The 21,971-nt window shown below is 35.2% G+C and overlaps 3 protein-coding genes across 4 annotated transcripts; 2 read left to right on the top strand and 1 right to left on the bottom strand.

The window, feature by feature from the left end:
• The first annotated feature begins 1,514 nt into the window (after positions 1-1,514).
• LOC120219390 (uncharacterized protein At3g49140) lies at positions 1,515-8,100 on the top strand. 2 transcript variants are annotated; one of them, XM_039216205.1, is made up of 13 exons: positions 1,515-1,642; positions 2,320-2,443; positions 2,834-3,065; positions 3,450-3,552; positions 3,746-3,810; positions 4,467-4,583; positions 4,678-4,782; positions 5,177-5,330; positions 6,253-6,362; positions 6,753-6,902; positions 7,208-7,303; positions 7,723-7,825; positions 7,924-8,100. In XM_039216205.1, the coding sequence occupies exons 1-12, from the start codon at positions 1,609-1,611 to the stop codon at positions 7,816-7,818; spliced, it is 1,386 nt and encodes a 461-aa protein (XP_039072136.1). In that variant the 5' UTR covers positions 1,515-1,608; the 3' UTR covers positions 7,819-7,825; positions 7,924-8,100. The 2 variants fall into 2 exon arrangements, with proteins under 2 accessions (XP_039072136.1, XP_039072137.1); XM_039216206.1 differs by lacking the exon at positions 7,924-8,100 and having other exon boundaries at positions 2,840-3,065; positions 7,723-7,900.
• Positions 8,101-11,292: 3,192 nt separating this feature from the next.
• LOC120219391 (PTI1-like tyrosine-protein kinase 3) lies at positions 11,293-13,073 on the top strand. The gene is made up of 7 exons (XM_039216208.1): positions 11,293-11,408; positions 11,523-11,773; positions 11,863-11,989; positions 12,068-12,341; positions 12,465-12,597; positions 12,683-12,769; positions 12,864-13,073. The coding sequence occupies exons 1-7, from the start codon at positions 11,315-11,317 to the stop codon at positions 12,987-12,989; spliced, it is 1,092 nt and encodes a 363-aa protein (XP_039072139.1). The 5' UTR covers positions 11,293-11,314; the 3' UTR covers positions 12,990-13,073.
• Positions 13,074-13,998: 925 nt separating this feature from the next.
• On the bottom strand, positions 13,999-15,235 carry LOC120219233 (calcium-dependent protein kinase 24-like). The gene is made up of 4 exons (XM_039216077.1): positions 15,064-15,235; positions 14,476-14,628; positions 14,235-14,350; positions 13,999-14,157 (listed from the first exon to the last, which is right to left on the bottom strand). The coding sequence occupies exons 1-4, from the start codon at positions 15,233-15,235 to the stop codon at positions 13,999-14,001; spliced, it is 600 nt and encodes a 199-aa protein (XP_039072008.1).
• Positions 15,236-21,971: the final 6,736 nt, after the last annotated feature.

The following is a 21,971-nucleotide window of genomic DNA, read 5'->3' as shown; positions in this document are numbered from 1 at the left end:
GGGTCTCTGAAAAGCAAGGAATGATACAGTCTTCAAAAATAGCAACACAAACACAAGGCAGATCATACATTACAGTAATAATCTATCGAACGATATTTCTAAAGCCAGAAATTGAGAGGTAACGAGAATTACCAGGGAACCCAGATGGGTGAAGTGGAGACGACCGCCAAAAGGAAGCTGAATACTCAATTCGAACGGAGCATGCAAAGCGGACACGGGAATGGCGAAGACGGGCGGACTGATTAGGGACGTAAACAGAGACTGGATCCATGGTTTCTTTATGACCATCGGCAAAACCACGTGCGGTGGCTGAAATATGAGGGATATGGCAAGGAATACATCTAGCAAAAAGCTTGGGGGTGACAAAGCTCATCATCGAGGCCGATGCAAAATGGATCATTGACGCGTTGAATAAAGATGAAATCGATAACAGCCAGATGGAAGTTATCTTTAAGGATTACATATAAATGAAGAAGGAAGGTAGGGTCACGGAGATAAGGCATAACTTGAGAGAAGGTAACTGGTGTGCTGACTGTCTGGCAAAAATGGCGCTCGAAAAAAAAGGAGGTATTGCACCTTAGCCTTACGACGAACTGCAACCTTTTCTCCAAGCTGATTCTCACGGTCTTGAAACCCTTAGATGGTAGGCAAAACGTAGTCGTTTTGCTCCTTTGTACCAAAAACATATATATATATATAATTTAATTATATAAAAATTAACTTAATTCAGTAGTTAAAGAAATTGGTATCATACAAGTTCAAACACTAACAACTATAAGAATGATTAAATATTTATTATCAAATGATTAAAAGTACTTAAAACACATATTACTTTATAATCAACCCTCTCTATATATCTTATTTTTTATCTTCCCAAAAATGAAAGTGCACGCTCAAATAAATTTGAAGATTGGGTCGTTGATAAGAGTCCCCTTCATATTATTGGATTTTATTTTACAAATATTATAAAATAATTATTGAACTATTTAATTGTTATTAAATAGAAAAATTGTGTGAAAATAATTAATTTAAAAAGACATGTCCAATCAGCATGTCAATAGAATGTTAACGATATCTAACGGGTCAATATTCATTTTGTAATAAAATTTATTTTATAATAAAACTTTATTATATAAAAAGCATTTAAAATATTTTAATGAATATTTATAAATTTTAAATTAAAAAATTAATTTTAAAGGTTAAAGTTTTTGAAGTTTAATTACAAAAACAATGCACAGATTAAACTTCGGTAACTAACTGAATAGTTGAATCTAAAAATTAATATCTTCCAAAATAAAATAAATTTAAAATGTGAATTAAAGGTTTGGATCCTGGGCAGACCGTATCTATCATCCTACGTACCGTAATAAGGTGTGATCCTTGTCCTAGTCCTAGTCCCGAAAGTGAAAATGACTGTTATGTCCACTACTCGAATCTGTTCGGTCTAGGTCAGTACCAGACACATGTTGCTGATATCTTTATTTGATTTCGATGATATTTTTTAATGTCCTTTTTACTCGAATCTCTGTTCTCAAACTCTGTTTCTGACACACAGATTTTGACGGATCAATCATTTTCTCCTTGTCTCCTCTGATCCCATCTCTTTTCATGGCGATCGCCGCTGCTTCTTCCTTCTCCGTCGGTAATCACAATCAAAACCATCTCTTTGTTTTATATAATTATTTGTATGATCTTTGATTCCTTGGGAATAGACGAATGAAAAACACTGATTTATTTATTTATTTTTATCTTTGTATAGTTTCCATTTTGATTTCTATGTTTAGAGCAAACTCTTTTCTGTTTCTTTGTAATTTTCTTTCGATGCCTAGTTTCCTGTTCAAAGCCTAGAATTAGGTGATTTTATTATCTTAAATGTGCCTACATGCTTGCAATGTTTATTTTTGGCTTTTGAATGAATATAATAACTTTAGAAAAAGAAAAGAAATGAGAAAAGCCTTCAATTGGAACAGTCTTTAGATTCAATTATCCTTTTTATGGATACCATCTGAATACCTACATGCGAATGGGCATACTACATGTTCTTCAATTTAGTTTAATCATCACGGCAAGGATAATTGAATCTAAAGACTGTTCCAATTCTAAAAGATGTCTAGAGCATATGATTTCCATGTATGGTAATACTTGGTTTTATTTTCAAGTTCTCCTTTGTACCAACATACAATTCTAAAGTAATGCACACTTCGTGACTATTTTTTCGTACATTTTACTTATTTTATTTAGTGTGGTTAATGCTAATGTTTGCATTTGCATTTTCATGACATCTTCCGGTAACTTTTTCTTGTTGACCAATGCTAGCAGGTCCTTCCCGGTGTCATTTCTGTCAAGTAGAAGGGGCTTATTACTCACCATTACTTGGTGTCAACAATGGTTGGATCAAACATACATTTGATGGCGGAAAAGCGAACGACTTGCCTGGCATAAGGTGTGTATTAGTCATATATGTCTAAGTTTATACTGAAATAAAAATTTGTTTCTGAATTGTGTAAAATTTTTGTTATTCGGCCTCAGCATTTTTCTTAAATTTCCCATGTTCAACCCTCGTATCTGATGAGCATTCGGAAATTGATATGGGGATATAACCTCCAAATACATGGAAAAGCTTCAAAAAAATTGAACCTCCCTATTGGACTCATACGCAGTAATTATTAATGTTTTGGTTCATTCCCCATGTTTTGGTATGGTTGTTTCTGGGGAGACTTTTATTGTAATGTTGTCCAGTTAGAAGGTTATCGCAGGATGACATTTAACTATCTGGTCTTCTCAACTGGTTTGCCTTTAAATCCAATTGGTTAAGATGCAGTCTTCCATTCAGTTTCAGATGCAAGGATCCGTTCTTCGGATCAACGCAATTTCATTGGTTATCTGTGGGACGCGATCTTTCCCTTTCAAAAGTTTTAGTTGCTGCGGATTATTCTGATTCAGTTCCTAATTCATCGAGTTATGGAAGTAACCAAGGCTATCACCCTCTTGAAGAAATTAAGGTTTGCAAGAGGATCCAGGAAACAAAACTATCATCAGCTGAAATAGCAAGGACAACTGTCGAGGTGAATCTTCTAAATTCATTTAATTACAGAATTGGTAAAATAATTTAGAGTTCTGATCATTTTGAAATGAGTTGAATTAATTTTATAGCATCATCAGTGTGTTTGTTAGTCCGATGACATAAACATCCATGTCACTTGGACTTGGTTGTGATGAGTGTCAGACATGAGAATGTGTCCGACATGGGTATGCTTTCAAGATTTTTCATGTATTTGGAGATTTCTTGGAGGATCATTTCCCCATACCTATGTCTTTACATGTGTTAGACATGAGCTTCGGACCATCGACTTGAAGACAATTTAAGATTGGAAGCAACATAGATAAACATAACTTCCTCTGCTACAAGAATTCATGTTTATACTTCTCTAGTTTTTTGCTTGCCTTAGGCTAACAGCAATGCTTTGCTAGTCTTTCCCGGGATGGTACATTCTGAACCTCATGAACAGATTTCATGGGCTGAGTTTCGGTATGTTGTTGATGATTATGGAGGTAAGTTTATGGAAGATCACTTTTGAGCTCTCTTAGGCTTTTATTTCCATCAAGGCTTTTGGATTTGTCTCTAATTTCCTCATATATATGTGTGTGTACGTATACCATTAGTTATCTTATTTCAATAATTTTTTACGGAGCTTGTTATATTATCTTAACCTGATTTACATGTTATGTTTTGTTTCGAATTCAGATATCTTTTTTGAAATTTTGGATGATGAAAATATCTTAAAAGATCGTGGAGCGAGTAACCTTGTGGTGAGGATATGGTTTCTTCTCAAAAACAAATTCGCCTTTGTAACTTAAATTAAGTTCTATACCAGTCTCCATGTTATTTTGTTAATCTTTTCGAAGTCACTAGCCTAACACTTTTTGTGCATTGCTATGTTGATTCGATTCTTCTTGGTTTTTTTTTTGAAGTATACATGTCCGTCACTCGTGATACATACTGGACACAGGTATTGGAATATGACCCTCAAAGGGTCCTCCAAGTACAGGGAAAAAGTTAATATACTTGTGTTAGACAAATATCCGACACTTACATATGAGTCCTAGTATCCTACAAAATGGTGATTAGTTATGCCTATCGAGATATTGCAATCAAACCTAGGTTATTAGGACTTGAGTGTGTCTGTCCGAAAAAGCTATATGTTCCACACGGGCGTATTTAATATTTTCCATGTGTTTGGAGGGTCCTTAGAGGGTTATGCTCATACCAAAATATGTGTTGGACATGGTTATTTCAAGAAAAATGAATAGTCAGAACAACAAAGACTACAACAAATGTTCATAATGAAAATGTTAACAGTCAAAAGATTAGCAGGATTATGTTTTCTAAGCAGCTCTACGGTCTCCCTTAATCTATATTCAACCAGTGTCTCATTCTAAATCTGTGATGATTTCTCTTCTTGCAGAATGTTCTGATTGGGATGGACATCCCAGTACGAGACAATAACCAGGCATCCGGTGACTTTAACTTTTCAGACATTGGGACCGATGACGAATTTCTTCTTGATGAGGAATATTTTGAGGTTAGAAACCATGGGTTATTGATTTCTGAAGTGAAGTTTGTGTTATTCTTTTTTGTTAATTTTTTTTATGCTGAAGTCACATTCATGTAAATAGGTTATGGATTCTGAAATATCTGAGGCTCCAGTTTATTGGGGGATGCCAGATTTGGCTAATACCAGCTGGGTTCATCCTATTTATTTTTCCAAGTGCTTGATGAAGGTGATCATGGCTAGTTTTGCTCAAGTACAAGTGATATTTTAAGTTTTAATGTACTCAATGACTATGTTACTTGGACTCGTGGAGTGAATGTCTGATATGGGTTATCTCATACGGGTGTGCACAAATTTTCTTAGTGTTTCCATATATAGAGATATGGTGGATTACTCCATACTTTTCTGTCAAACATCGATATTTAAAGAAAAATGAAGAGTCCAGGTAACATAATTCAATCTCTCCAAAAGGCTGCTAAGAAAATAGTTCTTCTATAAATTGGTGCATGAGTTTTATAAGTGAATAGTCTTCATAGAATTGAATGGAATTCTTGAGTAGATGTAAATTGGCATTTTGAGTTTTACGGGTAACTTTGTGACACTTTGTTTCCGCATTCATGCAGGCTGTACTTGAGGAACATGAAAGAAAAATGGACCATCCCTCGAATGGGGTATCAATTGTCGGTTGCCTTCGACCAGTCTTCGCCGATGAAGAGGCATATCTAAGAAGGCTATTCCATTTTGAAGATGACGAAGGATATGCCTCAAACCGGAAAGGTTTCTTATATTTCTACCCTAATACCCAATCAAGAATCTATATTGCTCCAACTCTTCATTTCGTTTGCTGTAGCCACATTCGAAATTTGTGTCCGACATATATCCATACGATGATGTGGAGATATGACCTTCCCAGGATCCTACTAGTAAATGCAATAAACTGAACCCGTATCCTATTCTTACATCCCAGTCTGAGTAATATATATTAGCATATCAGACCTCTCTATCACTCAACTCTTTATTTTTCTTCAAGTATAAATGTCCAACACACATGTTTGATGCATATTCAGACGTGTCTGGAAATATGACTCTCTAAGGATCCTCCAAATTGTGGAAATACGAAAAAGAACAAAAACATTAAGCATACTCATGTTGGAGACAACCATACGAATTGCTCACCTGAACCCGAGTAACATAGCATTCACATGCATGTGTTTCGACAACCCACTTCAAATTTGTTGACACAGCTCATTTGGGAATGATAATCTCAAATCCCAAGAGTTAATCTCGTTACAGGACTTTTGTTACATCATTCTAGCTTCTACTACTTGGTCTCGGGTAAATTTCAGATATTGGTATACATCCAACATAGCATGGTTTATTTAATATTTTATAAGCTTTTCATGTATTTGGAGGATCTAGGTAGGTTATATCTGGTATCCGAGCGAAGGTTATGGGTACTCCATGAAACTTGAAGAGTCAGAGCAACATAGTTGAAATTCCTTAATTCGGAATATCTTCAAGCTTCTTTGAGACCTCCCTATCTATTTTCTTGTAGCTTCCAGCTTGTGAATTGCAAACACTAGCATTTGGCCTCTTTTCTTGTTTTTCTAGTATGGGAAAATATAACTTTTTTGGTTAGCAAATTACTTATTGGTGAAATCTTCAATTAATCTCTGATATCTTGGTTTTGCTTGTGTAGATGGCGAAGTTCCCAAATTTAGTTCCAAATATGGTGGATGTAAAAGTGGGTCAACACTTTATCGGTTGGAGATGATGCGAATTGAATTATTCTCTGTATACGGTGTCCAGGCATGTAATTTACTCTAGCATGGAATTTGTTAGATTTTGATTTGTAATGGTGGTGAATTGGTCATGGATAGCTTAGGTGAACAGAAGCAGGCACGAAAGGTATTCATCTGTGTGGCTTCGATTTTGTGTTTTTTCTTGAAATGTACTTGTTTGAAACATAGATATAAGGATATGGCTTAAAAAGATCCTCCAAATACAGGAAAAAACTTGGGGGGAAAATCTGACCATATCTGGTTGGGCATATACCTGTATTTGACACTCACACCTGAGTCTGAGTAACATAGTTCCTAGGAGAACAACCAAATTTTTTATTTCATTCCTACAGTGCTTTGTTTCTATAAGATGAGGTAACTTGAATCATAATTCTACATTTTTTGTGTGTATCTGCAGTCCTTAATTAGCTTGGAAGATTTTCAGGATGCTGAGCCTGATGTCCTTGTACACTCTACTTCGGCAATTTTAGAGCGTTTTAGTGAGAAGGGAATCCAGTGCAATGTTGCTCTAAAAGCTCTATGCAAGAAAAAGGGTCTCCAAATAGAGGTAATAAAGAAAAGGTTAAACTACTTGACAGATCTCTATATTATAGACTGAAGAGCAAAATACTCTTTCCTCTATAAAAGGGAGCAATTTATACCCTATACATTTAAAGAAGTAAATTTTAAACAATGATAAACTTGAATGCTAAAAATGCCGATTTCTCATGTTTTTATAGCGACAGAGAAAAAGTAACAAAGTAGTTTAAAAATGCTGATTTCTGAAAATTCAGCGCTTCTGAGAAGTAACCAAAATATATATCATCATCAGCTACTATTTTGCAATCTGAAGCACCGATCTTTACTAAATAGGGAGCTAATCTGATTGGAGTTGATAGTCTTGGCATTGATGTTAGAGTTTTCTCTGGAGTGGAAGTACAGACTCGTCGTTTTCCGTTCAAAATTCGGGTAAGTGACTTATGAAACAGTTGAAGTTATTGAGTAGAATAAAATGCTCTTTTTGGTTTTGAAAATTTTGGTTCATTTCTGAGATCATATGAATATGAAACTACTCATGGATTAAAAATTGGAACAGATTGGCCAGTTCAACTTGTTGAATCAGGAACTGCTTGGTCCAGTTCAACTATATAAGTTGATCATAAAATAATTTTTAATTCTTTATTTTCTAATAAAAATGAGCTATTGAGCCTGGTCTCAAAGTTCAAATTTTGTGGGACCATTGTTCGTCCTATCTCCTACGGACAAATCTACTTTTGACCGAGAATGGAGTATGCCTGCATTATTTTGTTGCATCATATAAGCTCTACAACTGCATTTAGTAAAACTAAACATGTGTTTAAATTGATGTTTCATTGCCAAATTTGCAGGCTGTGTCCACAACGGCAGCTGAAAAGCAAATCCGACAACTACTCTTCCCCCGGTCTCGCCGTAAGAAATGCCAGTGTCATGGAGATAAGCTTTGAGGTCCAGGTGGTTTTTAGTTTTTACTTATCAATCCACCATTTTTGCCACTTTTATTTCAAATAGAATCAAGCTAGGTTACTCATTGGGAGTTGATTCCAATGCAGCTATGGGCATCTATGTCATCCGGACTCACAATTTAGCATCGGATATACGAGTGTTGGACATGGATATGCTCAATTACTTGGGCCATATTCATATCTTAATATCCATATTCAAATGCGATGTGGCATTGATGTTGGATATCGAGTATTTTAAGAAAAATGAAGCGACCATGTAACATAGATTTTAAGGTTGGTAGTTTAACTGCTTAGGTTGATGTAATAAGTGACATTTTCCCTGATTGATGTCTGGCGCCCCAACCGAAACTTGTGTTTATGTCGCCGTTAGAAATGAGATGAATAACATTGGAAAAGGCACGATGACTATCTCTCGAATGCCCTTTGGCTCCAAAATATTAATGGATTGATGGTCTGAATATATTGGGATTAAGCTAGCAGCTTCTTGGAAGCAAGGCATATATATGATCATATGTATTAGAGTCGTATTATGTAATAGGTAGCTCCATGGCATTCAACTTGCCTCAAAGCACACAAAGATAAAGGAAACCTTGTCCACAAAAATAAAAATAATATAAAAATCTTTAAATTATGAAAATTTAAATTATTTATGTGAATATATTAAATGTAAAAAATGAAAGTGATTTATAATTAATAAATCAAAATAACATAACAAGGCATCGTACATCACCTACTATCATTCCTAGCTTTACTGTGTCATTTTCATAGTTAATTCATTAACACAACATAACAAGGAATCGTATATCAACAACCATATGCCTCAGTACCTCTTGTGTTAATTCGAAGTTTGACACTGTGTCTAAATTTCATTTTAAACATGCAAATTATACACATCAAAGCTAACTAAAACATATATACAATTAACATACATATAGTAACTACACATTCAAAATCCAATATTTGAACATCTTTCATTAGTGTTCTTAAACAATATTTTCCTTCCCAATCTCTTGGATGCCTCCACCACTTCTTGCTCTTAAAAAAAAACCATAAACACATATCAAATACATACATAAGCATCCAAGAATTAAAATCAAATTACTTTTTTGGGTTCGAAGATTTCCATACCAAGTTTGATTCTTCAAATTAATACTATCACATGAAAGGATATCACTTTAGTTTTCTAGATATTATCTTGGGTTAAACATACACTTGGAGAATTTTAGAGCATAGACCTCTATCTCTTAGTTCGTTCAAGGATTCAACAATGGCTTTAACTCAAAGAAGATGATGAGAAAAGACACTCTCTTCCCAGCGAAATTGGTTTTTGGAGAAAAGACTCTCAAAGTTTCAATCTTCAAATTTTCCTTTTTCTCCTTGGAAAGCTTCAAAAGAATATAATAAATAACTAAAGTCCCTACTTTAATTTAAATATATAAAATTAAAAACATAAGAGTTATCATAAATGCATAAAACTTCACTAACATCTTAATTCACTCTTTCTAATAGTTTTATTGCTCAAATTATTCAATATCTTTAACTTTTAAGATTATCAATACAGGTGTTATTGATCATTTAGCTCTCATGAATAATTTTCTCTTTAGTAACTTGCTTTAAAATCTAGGTCAAATGAACCAAAACCTTACTTTGACTTCTTTCTTACTATCAAAAACAAAAGGGAAACAGACGAAGAACCTTTCTACTTCCTTTCTTTGCCCTACATTTATAGCCATGGAATTTTTATTCGTATCTTCTTTTTTTTATAAAGAAGACAATGAATAAATATCCAATAAAACAAAGTCTTTAATCTACCATCTTTTCTCTTCAATTATCAATAGAATTTCATAACTAATACTAGCATGAGAATCGAAATCTTCAATGTCCCTATTTAATAAAATTATCATTTAGCTCTTCAAATTTTATAATTTAGTCCAAATTTCAAATTTATGGTTTTCCCTAAAATCAAAATACCATGCATCAATTAGTCTAATATTATTGATTAAATTCATAATGGATTCAATATTGAAATATTGAAATATACTAGAATCCAACATAAGAAATTTTGAGTATTACAAATCTAAACCAATAAAATAGTAGAGGATGATGAGACTAGTTTATCGACGTCTAAAATGATTTCAAAAGATATCAAAGAATGATAGTTTTCTATGACGGCAAAAAACAAGTGAATAAATCATAATTTTCATTAAGTAAACGATGAGGTGGGGCCAAAAAAATACTTTTAGCTTCCACGTTAGCACCAAAATGTCACTTCATTCGAGTGTTAGAGATTTAATGGCTCAATGGGAAACAAAAATCAATGTCGAAAGTTTAGTACTATAATTGAAGTGTTTTAAAGCTTAGTGGCTAAATCGATGCACATACTAATTTTCGTGACTAATGGGATAATTTACCCAAATTTTTTCTATTAATAAACATACCAAAAAAGCGGTTTGATTAATAAAATAGTAAATCCAACGTTATTATACTTTTAATTTATCATTTGGAATTATTAAATGCATTTATTTGATACGCAAAACCAGGTTTTAGGTAAATTTTTTGTTTAATAGATAAAATAGTAATCTAAACAATTTTCCTTATAAAATGAAAAGAAATTATTTGTAGGGAGAAACTGAACAAGAAGCAAAAACAATATTTAATTGGAGAAATATTTCCAATTCATCTCTGTTTCCCTTCAAAACCAGCATCCCTGGAAAAAGAGAGGAAAATAGAGAGCAAATCAGGTACAATTTTTTATTTTTTATTTTAAAAATAACTTTTGATCATTTGGTTTATCTTTTGTGAGGTATAATTTGTTTGTATTTTGATATTGCATGTCCCCTTCTTTATCATGGAAGATAAGTTTTAAACAAGGCTCAATGGCTCACTTTTCTCTTCTACTTTATATGTATTTGATTGTTAATATGATTTTTTTTTTCTTGAACCATACTCCATGACATTGCATAAGATGGAGGTGTTGGTTTTATTTTGGTACAAATTTGTTATTATTTCAATGATGTTATGAAATGCGTTGATACATGTGGCCGGAGGTCGGAGACGGCTTATCCTGAAGGATAGGAGTAGGGATAGACCGAGAGGGACTAGCGGTGAAATGAGTAGTAGGGAGGAACCAAGGTTGGCTTGTCCTATAGGTGTCTCTTGACCTTATGGGGGACGTGTACGAGAGGACGTAACAAAATGCAATCCACATGTTGTTTGTTGCCGAAACGTTCTTCTTCATTTTTTTTTGGGTAAATTTCAAAATTGCTGGATGAATGTTAAATCTCTCTTAGATCTCAGTAGATCTCAGGGATGGGAGGAGGATTTTATTTTAAGGGAATGAAATTATAAAATTTTAAAACAAACTTATAAAACTTTAAAGAGTGAAAATCGATTACCTATAGAAAATTCAAAGAGAATATCTAAATTATATGACATGTAACGCAGATTTTCAGAAAATATCCCGAGGGTATCTTTCGTGATGAAAAGAACAAGGATGCGTCGATGGCTTTGCTGTTCAGCTCAGGTAGAGGAGAATTATCATTCTTGCGAAACTGACCAACTCAAGTGTCCCAGGCATAATCCAGATGGTCTGTTTCTTCCTATGATATTTTCTATCGAATCTTCTGTTGGCATGTTTGTCCTCTTTGAATAATTTCTCATTTACCCTGATGAAACGATATCAGGACATCAAAAGAACTCAAAGATGACAGCTCCTGTCAAACCCGAAGATCGAGAACCGACACCGCCTATTGAAGTGCCGGCATTATCATTGGAAGAATTGGATGAAAAGACAGACAATTTCGGAGCAACGGCTTTAGTTGGAGAGGGTTCCTATGGAAGAGTTTATTATGCATGCTTGGATAATGGACAAGCTGTAGCTGTTAAAAAGCTCGATGTTTCCTCCGAACCCGAACCGAATTACGAGTTCTTAACCCAGGTGTGAGCAATTTGACAGAAGTGTGTGTTCATGTCATGTGTTTGATCTTGTTTCCTAATTATTGCACCGAGCAAATTTTCTTTGTTTAGGTCTCCATGGTTTCGAGATTGAAGCACGACAACTTTGTCGAGCTGCAAGGCTACTGCGTTGAAGGCAATCTCCGTGTGCTTGCATATGAGTATGCAACGATGGGTTCACTACATGATGTATTGCATGGTTTGTGATGCATTAATGTTTACATATGATTTCCTGGTTTAGACTATGTGTGACTCATTTTGTTTTGGGGGATTATAGGAAGGAAGGGGGTTCCTGGGGCACAACCAGGTCCAGTGCTCGACTGGATGAAGCGGGTGAGGATTGCGGTCGATGCAGCGAGGGGCTTGGAGTACTTGCATGAGAAGGCTCAACCCTCTGTTATACATAGAGATATAAGATCTAGCAATGTGCTCGTCTTTGAAGAATTCAAAGCCAAAATTGCGGATTTTAACCTATCGAATCAGTCTCCAGACATGGCTGCTCGTCTTCATTCGACTCGAGTTCTGGGGACATTCGGCTATCATGCTCCAGAGTATGCTTTCTATGCTCCTTTATATCGTGCTTATTTGTTTCATATGTTCTTGAAGATGTCACTCCTGTCACTATATCTGAATGTGTCAGACATGATTATAACCGATTTATCGACGTTTTCCAGGTACGCGATGACGGGAGAGTTGACACAGAAGAGTGATGTTTACAGCTTTGGGGTTGTCCTCCTAGAGCTTCTGACCGGAAGGAAACCTGTGGACCACACAATGCCTCGTGGGCAGCAGAGTCTCGTTACCTGGGTGAGTTTTTTTGCTTCTCTTCTTTTTCATTTCACTTTAAACTCGACATTCCACCAACTCTTTGACGTTTGTTTTCTCGATACAGGCTACTCCGAGACTGAGCGAAGATAAAGTTAAAGAATGTGTCGATCCGAACCTGATGGGAGAGTATCCTCCTAAAGGGGTTGCCAAGGTATTTTTGTTCCATGTCTGCATAATGGCTAAATCTCATAACTCATCGAATGGAATCGGTTGTTATTGTATATATATATTTTTTCTCGATGTAGTTGGCGACTGTGGCGGCGTTGTGTGTGCAGTACGAAGCCGAGTTCCGTCCGAGCATGAGCATTGTTGTCAAGGCTCTCCAACCATTACTGAAGGCTCCAACACCTACACCAATACCAGAGACATGAATCCATTTTCTGAGAACATTTCCTTCACTTCTTCTCAGAAAATTTATGTAATCTATGGACAGTTTGGTTTCATTTAATTTTGACTGCAGATTTCATCATGTCACAACATAAAAAAAAATTAAAATAAATTTTAATGTAACGAATTGATGTATCGTTGAGTATTTGATACGCTGACATTGTACCGTGAATGAACTAGATGATCTTTTTTAGTTGTAACCACAAAATTCTAAGGAATTTTGGGTTGTTTTATCTGATCTGCTGTATGTAAACTATAGAAGCTAATATTATTCTGTTTTCTACCTTTTTGGTCAAATTATGAGCTTTATCCTTGTACATCATTTAAGAAGGTGAATTGCTACTATTTATAAGGGTAAAGTATACAAATGATCCTTCAACACTGCTTTGTTGAGTCCCGGTATTGAAAGTTATAAATAATCCTCTGATTATAGGTACAATTTTATTGAGTCTCCTAACTATTAAAAGTTACAAAAATGGTCACTCAACTATTCGTATGTTCTAAACTCATCATTTTTCTTTAAAAAATTGATGATCGTTTGAATTGAATGTTCACATGTAAGGGTGGACGCACTTGGCTCCCTAGAGGGCCAAGTGCATACCCATTATTTTAGATAAATCATTAAATATAATTCAATATATTAAGGGAATGAGGGGATTGTATACCTGTAATTTTAAAAAAATAGTATTAAAATTTTTGGACTCCTATTTTTTAATTTTTGGATCCGTCAGTGTTAACATGATAAGCTATTGATGAACGATGTAACCACTTTGGTTCTTGTCGAACACATTAAAGGCTTGAGACAGAAGCTCGTTGTTGCCGCCGATCCGTTTCAGGTGAACCACCATTATTACAAACTCATCACGGCTCAGAATTCCGTTTCCATCCATGTCCGCCTGCATATTAGTAATTTTTTCACAAGATTCAGATGATATTCTAATTTTCTTTATCGTAAAATGATATTAGGAAAAAGAAATAAACATACAGCTTCCATTAACATCTGAACATCAGGATCATCGAGAGAATGCCAGATTTTCTTAAGTCCATCTCAAGTTCCTCGAATGTCAAGTTCCCGCTTTCGTCAGTGTCCATCATATTAAACATCTCTTTGATTGAATCCACTCGTTCATTCTGCAAGTTGTCTGCTACCACCTGCAATAATGTATATTAGGACTTAATCTGTTATAAGATATTATCTGTTTCGGAAAGGTGTTGAATGGATTTCTTACCCTAAGAACTTCCTTCTTGAACTTGTTCATCAATGAGAATTGCTTAATCCTTGCTCTCACGCGTTCTCCAAGATTCACATTTCGAGCATGTTCCAAGTTTTGTATCCATGGATGTTCTTCATGTACCAAGCAAAACCAACATAATATAAACTTGTCTCAAATACTAACCATCTAAACTATACATTAAAATTACAAACAAACAATGTAAGATAATATTGTAATACCAAATGAGACAACGTACCGTAAACCTGCTGAACAGTTATCCGAGTTCTAGGATCGTGGTCCAGCATTCTCTTAACAAGATCCTTCGTTTCCTCAGAAACCTTAGGCCATGGATCCCTTTCAAAGTCTATCTTTCCTCTTATTATTGCATGTGCAATTCCTTCTTCATTGTCTGCAATTCCATTTTATATGTTATTCCAATTCAAGTGTGGCTTTCGGATATAGATATTTTGATCATATGATTAAATCGTTATTGTATACGTTTGGGATGTTAGTAAAGATGAACATGAATAACAAATGTTTGAATACGAGATGTTTTTTTTTGGATAAGTAATTTATATTCATCCAAAAGAAAGCAGTTTAGCTGCTACAAACCAACAGTAAGCACTATATCAGTCCCCAACTTATGTACAAGTGTCTATTTACATCATCTCTTCTATGTGTGCAGTGCCTATACAATTTGTATTTAATAGTCTCTTTAATCTTTTTTACAATTGCTTCCACTGAACGCGACAACCTCCTAAAAAACTTGTGGTTACGCTCTTCCCAGATGTAGTACAAACAAACAGTCCAGGCGAGCTTTAAAATCCGCACTCGAGAGACTTGCCTCTCAAGTTCTCAACCAACCAATCCATTCGGTCACCCCAGCTGTACAAACCAGAACAAATCTCACAAGAAACAAGAATAGCATCCCAAACTTCCTTAGCAAAGGAACAATTAGCAAAAAGATGGTCACGGATTTCCAGATCATTGCCACACATAATACAACCATTATCCATTACCAAGCCAAATTTAATCAGCCTAACTGTAACACCCCCAACCCGTATCCAACCCGGATACGAGTCCGAAGTATCACATTGACTTTTCAAACCTTGACTCTTAAGAAAAATCCCGGGAAATTTAAAACTTTATTTAAAACAAAATACAGACTTTATCAGAGTGCTCGTACTTAATGACTTATTACATGCCAACACTTTATACATAACCAAATACATACTTTGTCAAATATTTCTGATCTGATCTTTTGGTAAGGAAAACTGACCTGTCTTGCTCCGCATTACTCTTTACTCTTCTCGAAACCTACGTGTGAAACAATCACACGCTAAGTCGAAGACTTAGTGAGGCATAACAACTTATAATGCACTTTATAACATATACCGATACATGCATGTTCTGTTCTATCATGTTATAGCAATTCCATGCATTTTTCATATCATATAAAATCATATCAGATTAATTACAGTAAATACATACATACACATAATTCATCATTAACAGTTTATCATGTAATCACATACTTTGTCAATCAAACACTATACACACACAACATCATATCATTTCTATAGCATTTATCATACCACTAACATATATTTGTTCATATCTCTGGATTAGCCCATGTACATATGTGAGAACTATCGATATGTGAGTCTATAGAGGTTGTGCACTAATGCTGTCACCACAGCTCGTATAATTGCACCGAAGTGCCGCGTAGAATTACACCGTAGTGCCATATAATGATGTCCATAAGGACTACATAGAATTCCTTAAGAATCATATACATATACTAGGGATCAAGTATGTGTCTTTCCAGACTTCACACATGTTCCAAAGAATATACATATGTCCCGAAGGACCGCGTAGAATTGCACCGTAGTGCCATATAATGATGTCCATAAGGACCACATAGAATTCCTTAAGAATCATATACATATGCTAGGGATCATATATGTGTCTTTCCAGACTTCACACATGTTCCAAAGAATATACATATGTCCCGAAGGACCGCGTAGAATTGCACCGTAGTGCCATATAATGATGTCCATAAGGACCACATAGAATTCCTTAAGAATCATATACATATGCTAGGGATCATATATGTGTCTTTCCAGACTTCACACATGTTCCAAAGAATATACATATGTCCCGAAGGACCGCGTAGACCCTCGACTCTTGGCATGCCAACTATACCCCTAGCTCTCATGACACATAACATGGGCATTATCATTTATTTCATTTCAAATATTCACTTAAACTTGTAATTCACTTTCACATATCACATATCACATAGCTTCTTTTCATATTATCACATAGTCACGTAGTTCACTTACACGTAGATCATTTCCATATAATTCACATGTCACATATATCATGTTTTCATATAATTTCTATCATTTCTCACCCAATCACCTTTATTCATATCACCATACTTATCATATTTTGTTCACATAAGATCATATACTTCATATAATATATAGAAACACCTAGAACACTTTCACGTAGCTTATAGTCATAGGTCTTATCTCATAACATATACTTGTTTTCACATATATATTTCATATCATTTCTTATACCATCACATAATTCATTTAACATACATAACATATTATGTAACATTATAATAGAAATACCTATAAGTCATATCACTTAGAGCACATATATACTTATAGTCACATTGCTTATAACTTAATCTTATGCCTTCTCTTAGACATATATATTCACATGTTCAGGTAATCCACCATTTCATCACATAATTATGTATTCATATAACTCATTTCATTTCATTTCATATTTATCTATATATATATATATATATCCTCAAGATTTATCCTAATATAAATCATATAGCACTCTTATAATTCATATTCATATTCATCTAGGGCAGACTTATAAATATATCCCACTTCTATTATTTCTTTATATATATAATCTAATCTGTTTACTTAATTCAATTTCATATAACTCCTATAATCTTCTCATATAACTTCATAAATTTCTATCATACAACCCATGTGTTATAGTTTTATTTAAACATATGAATCTTTCCCATCTAGCTTATCTTATATGTTCATCTTATCATTTATGTTCAAATCTCCTAATTAGTGTACTATTCTCACTTCATCCTATAGATCAATATTATCCAGCTTATTTCACTTATCTATAATAATAATTATATTTTACTATGATCACATAGTTATATCTCATATAATTCATAACCTTTCTTATGTAATTACTTATACTTTATCATCTAACACATAAAAGAGCAGATCAATCCATATAATCAAGCATACATACATGCATATTCAACTCATGCCTTTAATCATGCATTCATGTGTAACACTTCAGGAAATAGACTCATCGCAAGTCTTATTCCCATCGCACATCATATACTATTGAATATGCACTCACCTGGTCTCACTAGTCAATTCCAATCTCTTATCTTTCCCTTGATCGATCTTACTTGCCAAACGTTTCGGAATTGCTTTATGCGTAGAATCTACATAAATGTACATTTCGAGGCAATCATTAGATACCTACACCTTGTAATTGGATACTAGCAACTTAAACGAACTTATTAAACCCATATTCCCAATTTCCTTTAGGGGGAATCGGTTCCCTACTATGGGGGTATCGATTCCCTAATGACATTCTGGAAATGTTGTTCGTTTGAAGGGGTATCGGTTCCCCTTGAATGGGTACCGATTCCCCTTGCCCAGAAATCATATTTTCAACCCGAAAATTACTTCATTTCCACTCAAACACTTCATATATCATCCCCTTTTCATTCTTAACTCTAGTACACATACTTAAACCAATATATATTCATTTATTTCATCTTAAACCTAAAAATCCTATCTTCCATATGAGATTCAAAAATCATACCAAATTTTCAATGTGTTTAAATTCCAATTCTAACACTTCATACTTCTTAATTAGATTGATGACAAGTCAAATTCATCCATAAAACTTCAACAACCATACCATATCAAAATTTCATCTTAAAACTCATATTGCAAATTCCTTCATAATTCCTTTATCTTATTGTTTAAATCCCATATAAGCTTTCCTTAAGCTTATTTAATACCCAAAGAATCAAAACTAAGCTTAAAACTCCAGAATTAACCAACTAAAATTAAACTTACCTTTGCCTTGCTCTCCCACGTATGAAGAAGAAGAAAAGGAGTAGAGAACTCTGGATACTTCTCAAATTTCCCACGTTTATATTACCTTAAAAAAATTATAAAAATATTTCTGGTCAAATGACCATAATACCCTTAATTTCCTTTAATAATTACCAAATAACCTTCAATATATATTCAAATAATCATTGAATTCTTTCATTCTTCTACTTTAGTCACCAAATTCTGAAACTTTACAATTTGGTCACTAACCCGGTATTGCGGATGCTACACTAACCTTGGTAGACAATCTATCAAGTATAACCATCCACAAAATAAGGGAACACTTCGGGATGTGAGCAGGAAACCAAATAATTTTGTGTGAGCTTACCTTTTTCCCTGTTGGTTCTGATATTATCCCAAATCCATTTGTTGCTAATTAGGTGCTAATCAATACTAGGAAAGAACAAACTTTTAGCCACCTCATGAAGGTTCAGCAACTTTTTAATAATCCAACTGAAGTGGCCTTTACAATCCACCTCCCAAAAACTCACATTTTTAAAACAATACTCTTTTATCCATGCTATCCAAATGGAACCATCATTAGCCAGAATATTTTTTATTAGCATCAAACAACATGCTTTACTCCACAGGGAAAGATCTCTAAGTCCCAGGCCACCCTCATACTTTAGTGAGCAAATCTGGTTCCATCCAACACGAGCTCCTCTGGCAGGGGAGTCATTGCCTTTCCAGAAAAAAAATGCATGCATAGCCTCTCAATGTCTCTGACAAACCTCTTGGGAAGAATGAGCTGACTGCTCCAATAATTGAACATACTAAACAAAACAGTCTTGATCAGCTGAAGCCTACCCCCAAAGCTAAGCTTCTTACTAGACCATTGAGATAGCTTGTCTTTAATTCTCACCAATAGAGCAACACAGTCCTTACTTGTGAGTTTTCGAGTAACTAGGGGCACTCCAAGATATCTAACAGGTAGTTGTGCCACTCTAAAACCAGTAGTAGATTGTATCAAGTCAAGGGAGCTCCCACTTAACCCACAGGCGAATAGTTCAGTCTTCAGTGCATTTAGCTTAAGGCCTGAAAGATCATAAAACCCCTCAAGGGTGCACTGGACACCTAAGAAAGATTCAAGAGAACCATGACAAAACATAAGGAGGTCATCAGCAAAGCTAAGGTGAGTTAGGGAAATTCTTTTGCATTTTGGATGGAATCTAAAAATTCCATGCTTAGCAGCATTGTTCAGCATAGCAGAAAGAACATTCATCACCAAGACAAAAAGATAAGGGGATAAGGGGTCACCTTATCTAATACCCCTTGCCCCCTTGAAGTGCCCCACCAAGCTACTATTCAAGCAAACAGAATACATTGGGGTAGTAATGCAAACCCTGATCCAGTTACAAAAAACTTCAGGAAATCCCATAGCCTCAAAAACAATTAGCAGAAAGTCCCAGTTAATAGAATCAAAAGCCTTCTGCAAATCAATTTTAACAGTGCATCTAGGAGAAAGGCTTTTCCTAGAATATCCTTTCATAATCTCCTGGGATACCAGGGTATTATCAACAATGCTCCTACCCTTAACAAAGGCTGACTGGTTGTGGGAAATCATGTCAGGGAAGTAGGGAGTAAGTCTATTAACCAGAATTCTAGTGATGGTTTTGTAAACTACTGAACAACAAGATATAGGCCTAAATTCCTTATCCATACATGCATTTAAGGACTTTGGGACCAGAACTAAATTTGTGGCATTAAAGTAAGCAGCAAGCAAGAAGTTTGGAAAAAATACCTCATTGCAGAAAGAAAGTCACTACCAATAATGTCCCAGGCATATTTAAAGAAACCAGAAGAGTAACCATCAGGGCCTGGACTTTTGTCATTTCCTTGTCTAAAAAGGGCCTCTTTAATCTTCAAATCACTCACCTCCTTTGTAAGTAAGGTGTCTGAACCTTCAGGGAAAGAGAAGTTCAGCAAATCTTTCAAGGCTTCAGCTGAGCACCCTTTAACTAAAGGATCAGAGGAGCCAATGAGGTTAGTGAAGTAACCCTCTAACTCAACAACCATTCCTTTAAATGAGTCATAGCTCTGCCCATCCTCACTCTTAATGACTCTAATAGTATTCTTTTTCTTGTTAGAGTGAACCCTCTGAAGAAAAAAACTTGGTATTCAAGTCCCCTTTCCTTAGCCAATGAACCTTGGCTTTCTGTCTGTAAAAAGCAGCTTCAGCAACTTCCAAATCAACTAAATCAACATGAATCTTTCTTTCTTCTTCAATCCTCATCTGGTTAGTGTGAGCCAGGTTAAAAATTTGGATCTGCTCCAATTCAACCCTCTTATTTCTGACTCTACCAGAGATATCAACAAAATATTCCAAGTTAAACTTCTTAAGTAAAGGCTTAAGTCTTTTCATCTTGTTAAACAAACAACTCATAGCAGATCCACCACATTGGCCCTGCCAACAGTCCCTAACAATATCAAGAAATTTTTCATGGCCAGACCAACAATTAAAAAATTTGAATGGCCGAGGATTCTTGGCCATAACTCCCTTGTGAGTCCACAATACTCCAAGGCAATGGTCAGAGACCCCTTGGGCCTTGAATTCAACAAAAGAATCAAGAAAATCCACCAGCCATTGATCATTGACAAGGATTATGTCCAACTTTCGGGCCAGATAAGAACCTTCTTGCTTATTAGACCAAGTAAATAAAGGCCAAAAGAAAAGGTGGTCCATGAGTTCAAGGTCTTCCATACAGTCTTGGAAATCCTTCATATCAGAAGTGCAGTGGACCCCCATGATGTCAAAATCAGAGCTCTCCTCAGCTTTGGCAATGATGTTAAAGTCCCCCTATCAGCCAAGAGGAGGGGCCAATGTCCTTCTCAACTATACTCAAGTATTCCTAATGGCTCCTCCTAACAACACCACTGTTGCTGCCATAAACAACAGTAATTGTTGTCATATGCCCATCAACAGTCCCAGTGATAGAAATGGCATGGTCACAGCATCTCAAAATAGAAAATGACAGGTGATTCCTCCAAAAGATCCACAATCTACCTCCTTCAGTAAATTCATAATTCTCAGCAAAATACCAGTCTCCAGATAGTGCAGAAGTAAAGCTAGAAGAATTCTCACTACGAATGCGAGACTCATCAAACAGAAGATATCCACCCCATAAGAATGTAACCTCTTTAACACCTTCAGTTGTTTAAGGGGATTATTAATCCCCCAAACATTCCAAAAGCTGACAATCATCAAGAGGAAGCAAGCTGAGCACTAACACATGTGCTTGAATTCACCACAGTACTCATGGCTTTCTCAAGGTGGTCTTTCTTTTTGGTTTTTATTTCATTAAGCAGCATGGCTACCCCCATAGAAGCCACTCGGGCTTTCCTAGTACCCTCAGCTACAACTTCCAATTTACTTGAAGAGCCAGTGACCTCTTTTTTTCTCCCTTTTTGCTTCTTCTTCAAAGAATCCTGAAGGGATGGAAAATCACCAGATTGAACAGTACCCTGTGTATAATTAACATTATCAACAGGTACCCTCACATGCACAATAGAATCTGAATCTGACAGCTTCTGTGTCACAGTAGCATTTAGTGAAGAG

This window comes from Hibiscus syriacus, unplaced genomic scaffold (assembly GCF_006381635.1).
Source record: "Hibiscus syriacus cultivar Baekdansim isolate YM2019G1 unplaced genomic scaffold, ASM638163v2 tig00110206_pilon, whole genome shotgun sequence".
In the NCBI taxonomy this organism is placed as follows: Eukaryota; Viridiplantae; Streptophyta; class Magnoliopsida; order Malvales; family Malvaceae; genus Hibiscus; species Hibiscus syriacus.
This window is presented reverse-complemented; position numbering and strand designations above follow the sequence as displayed.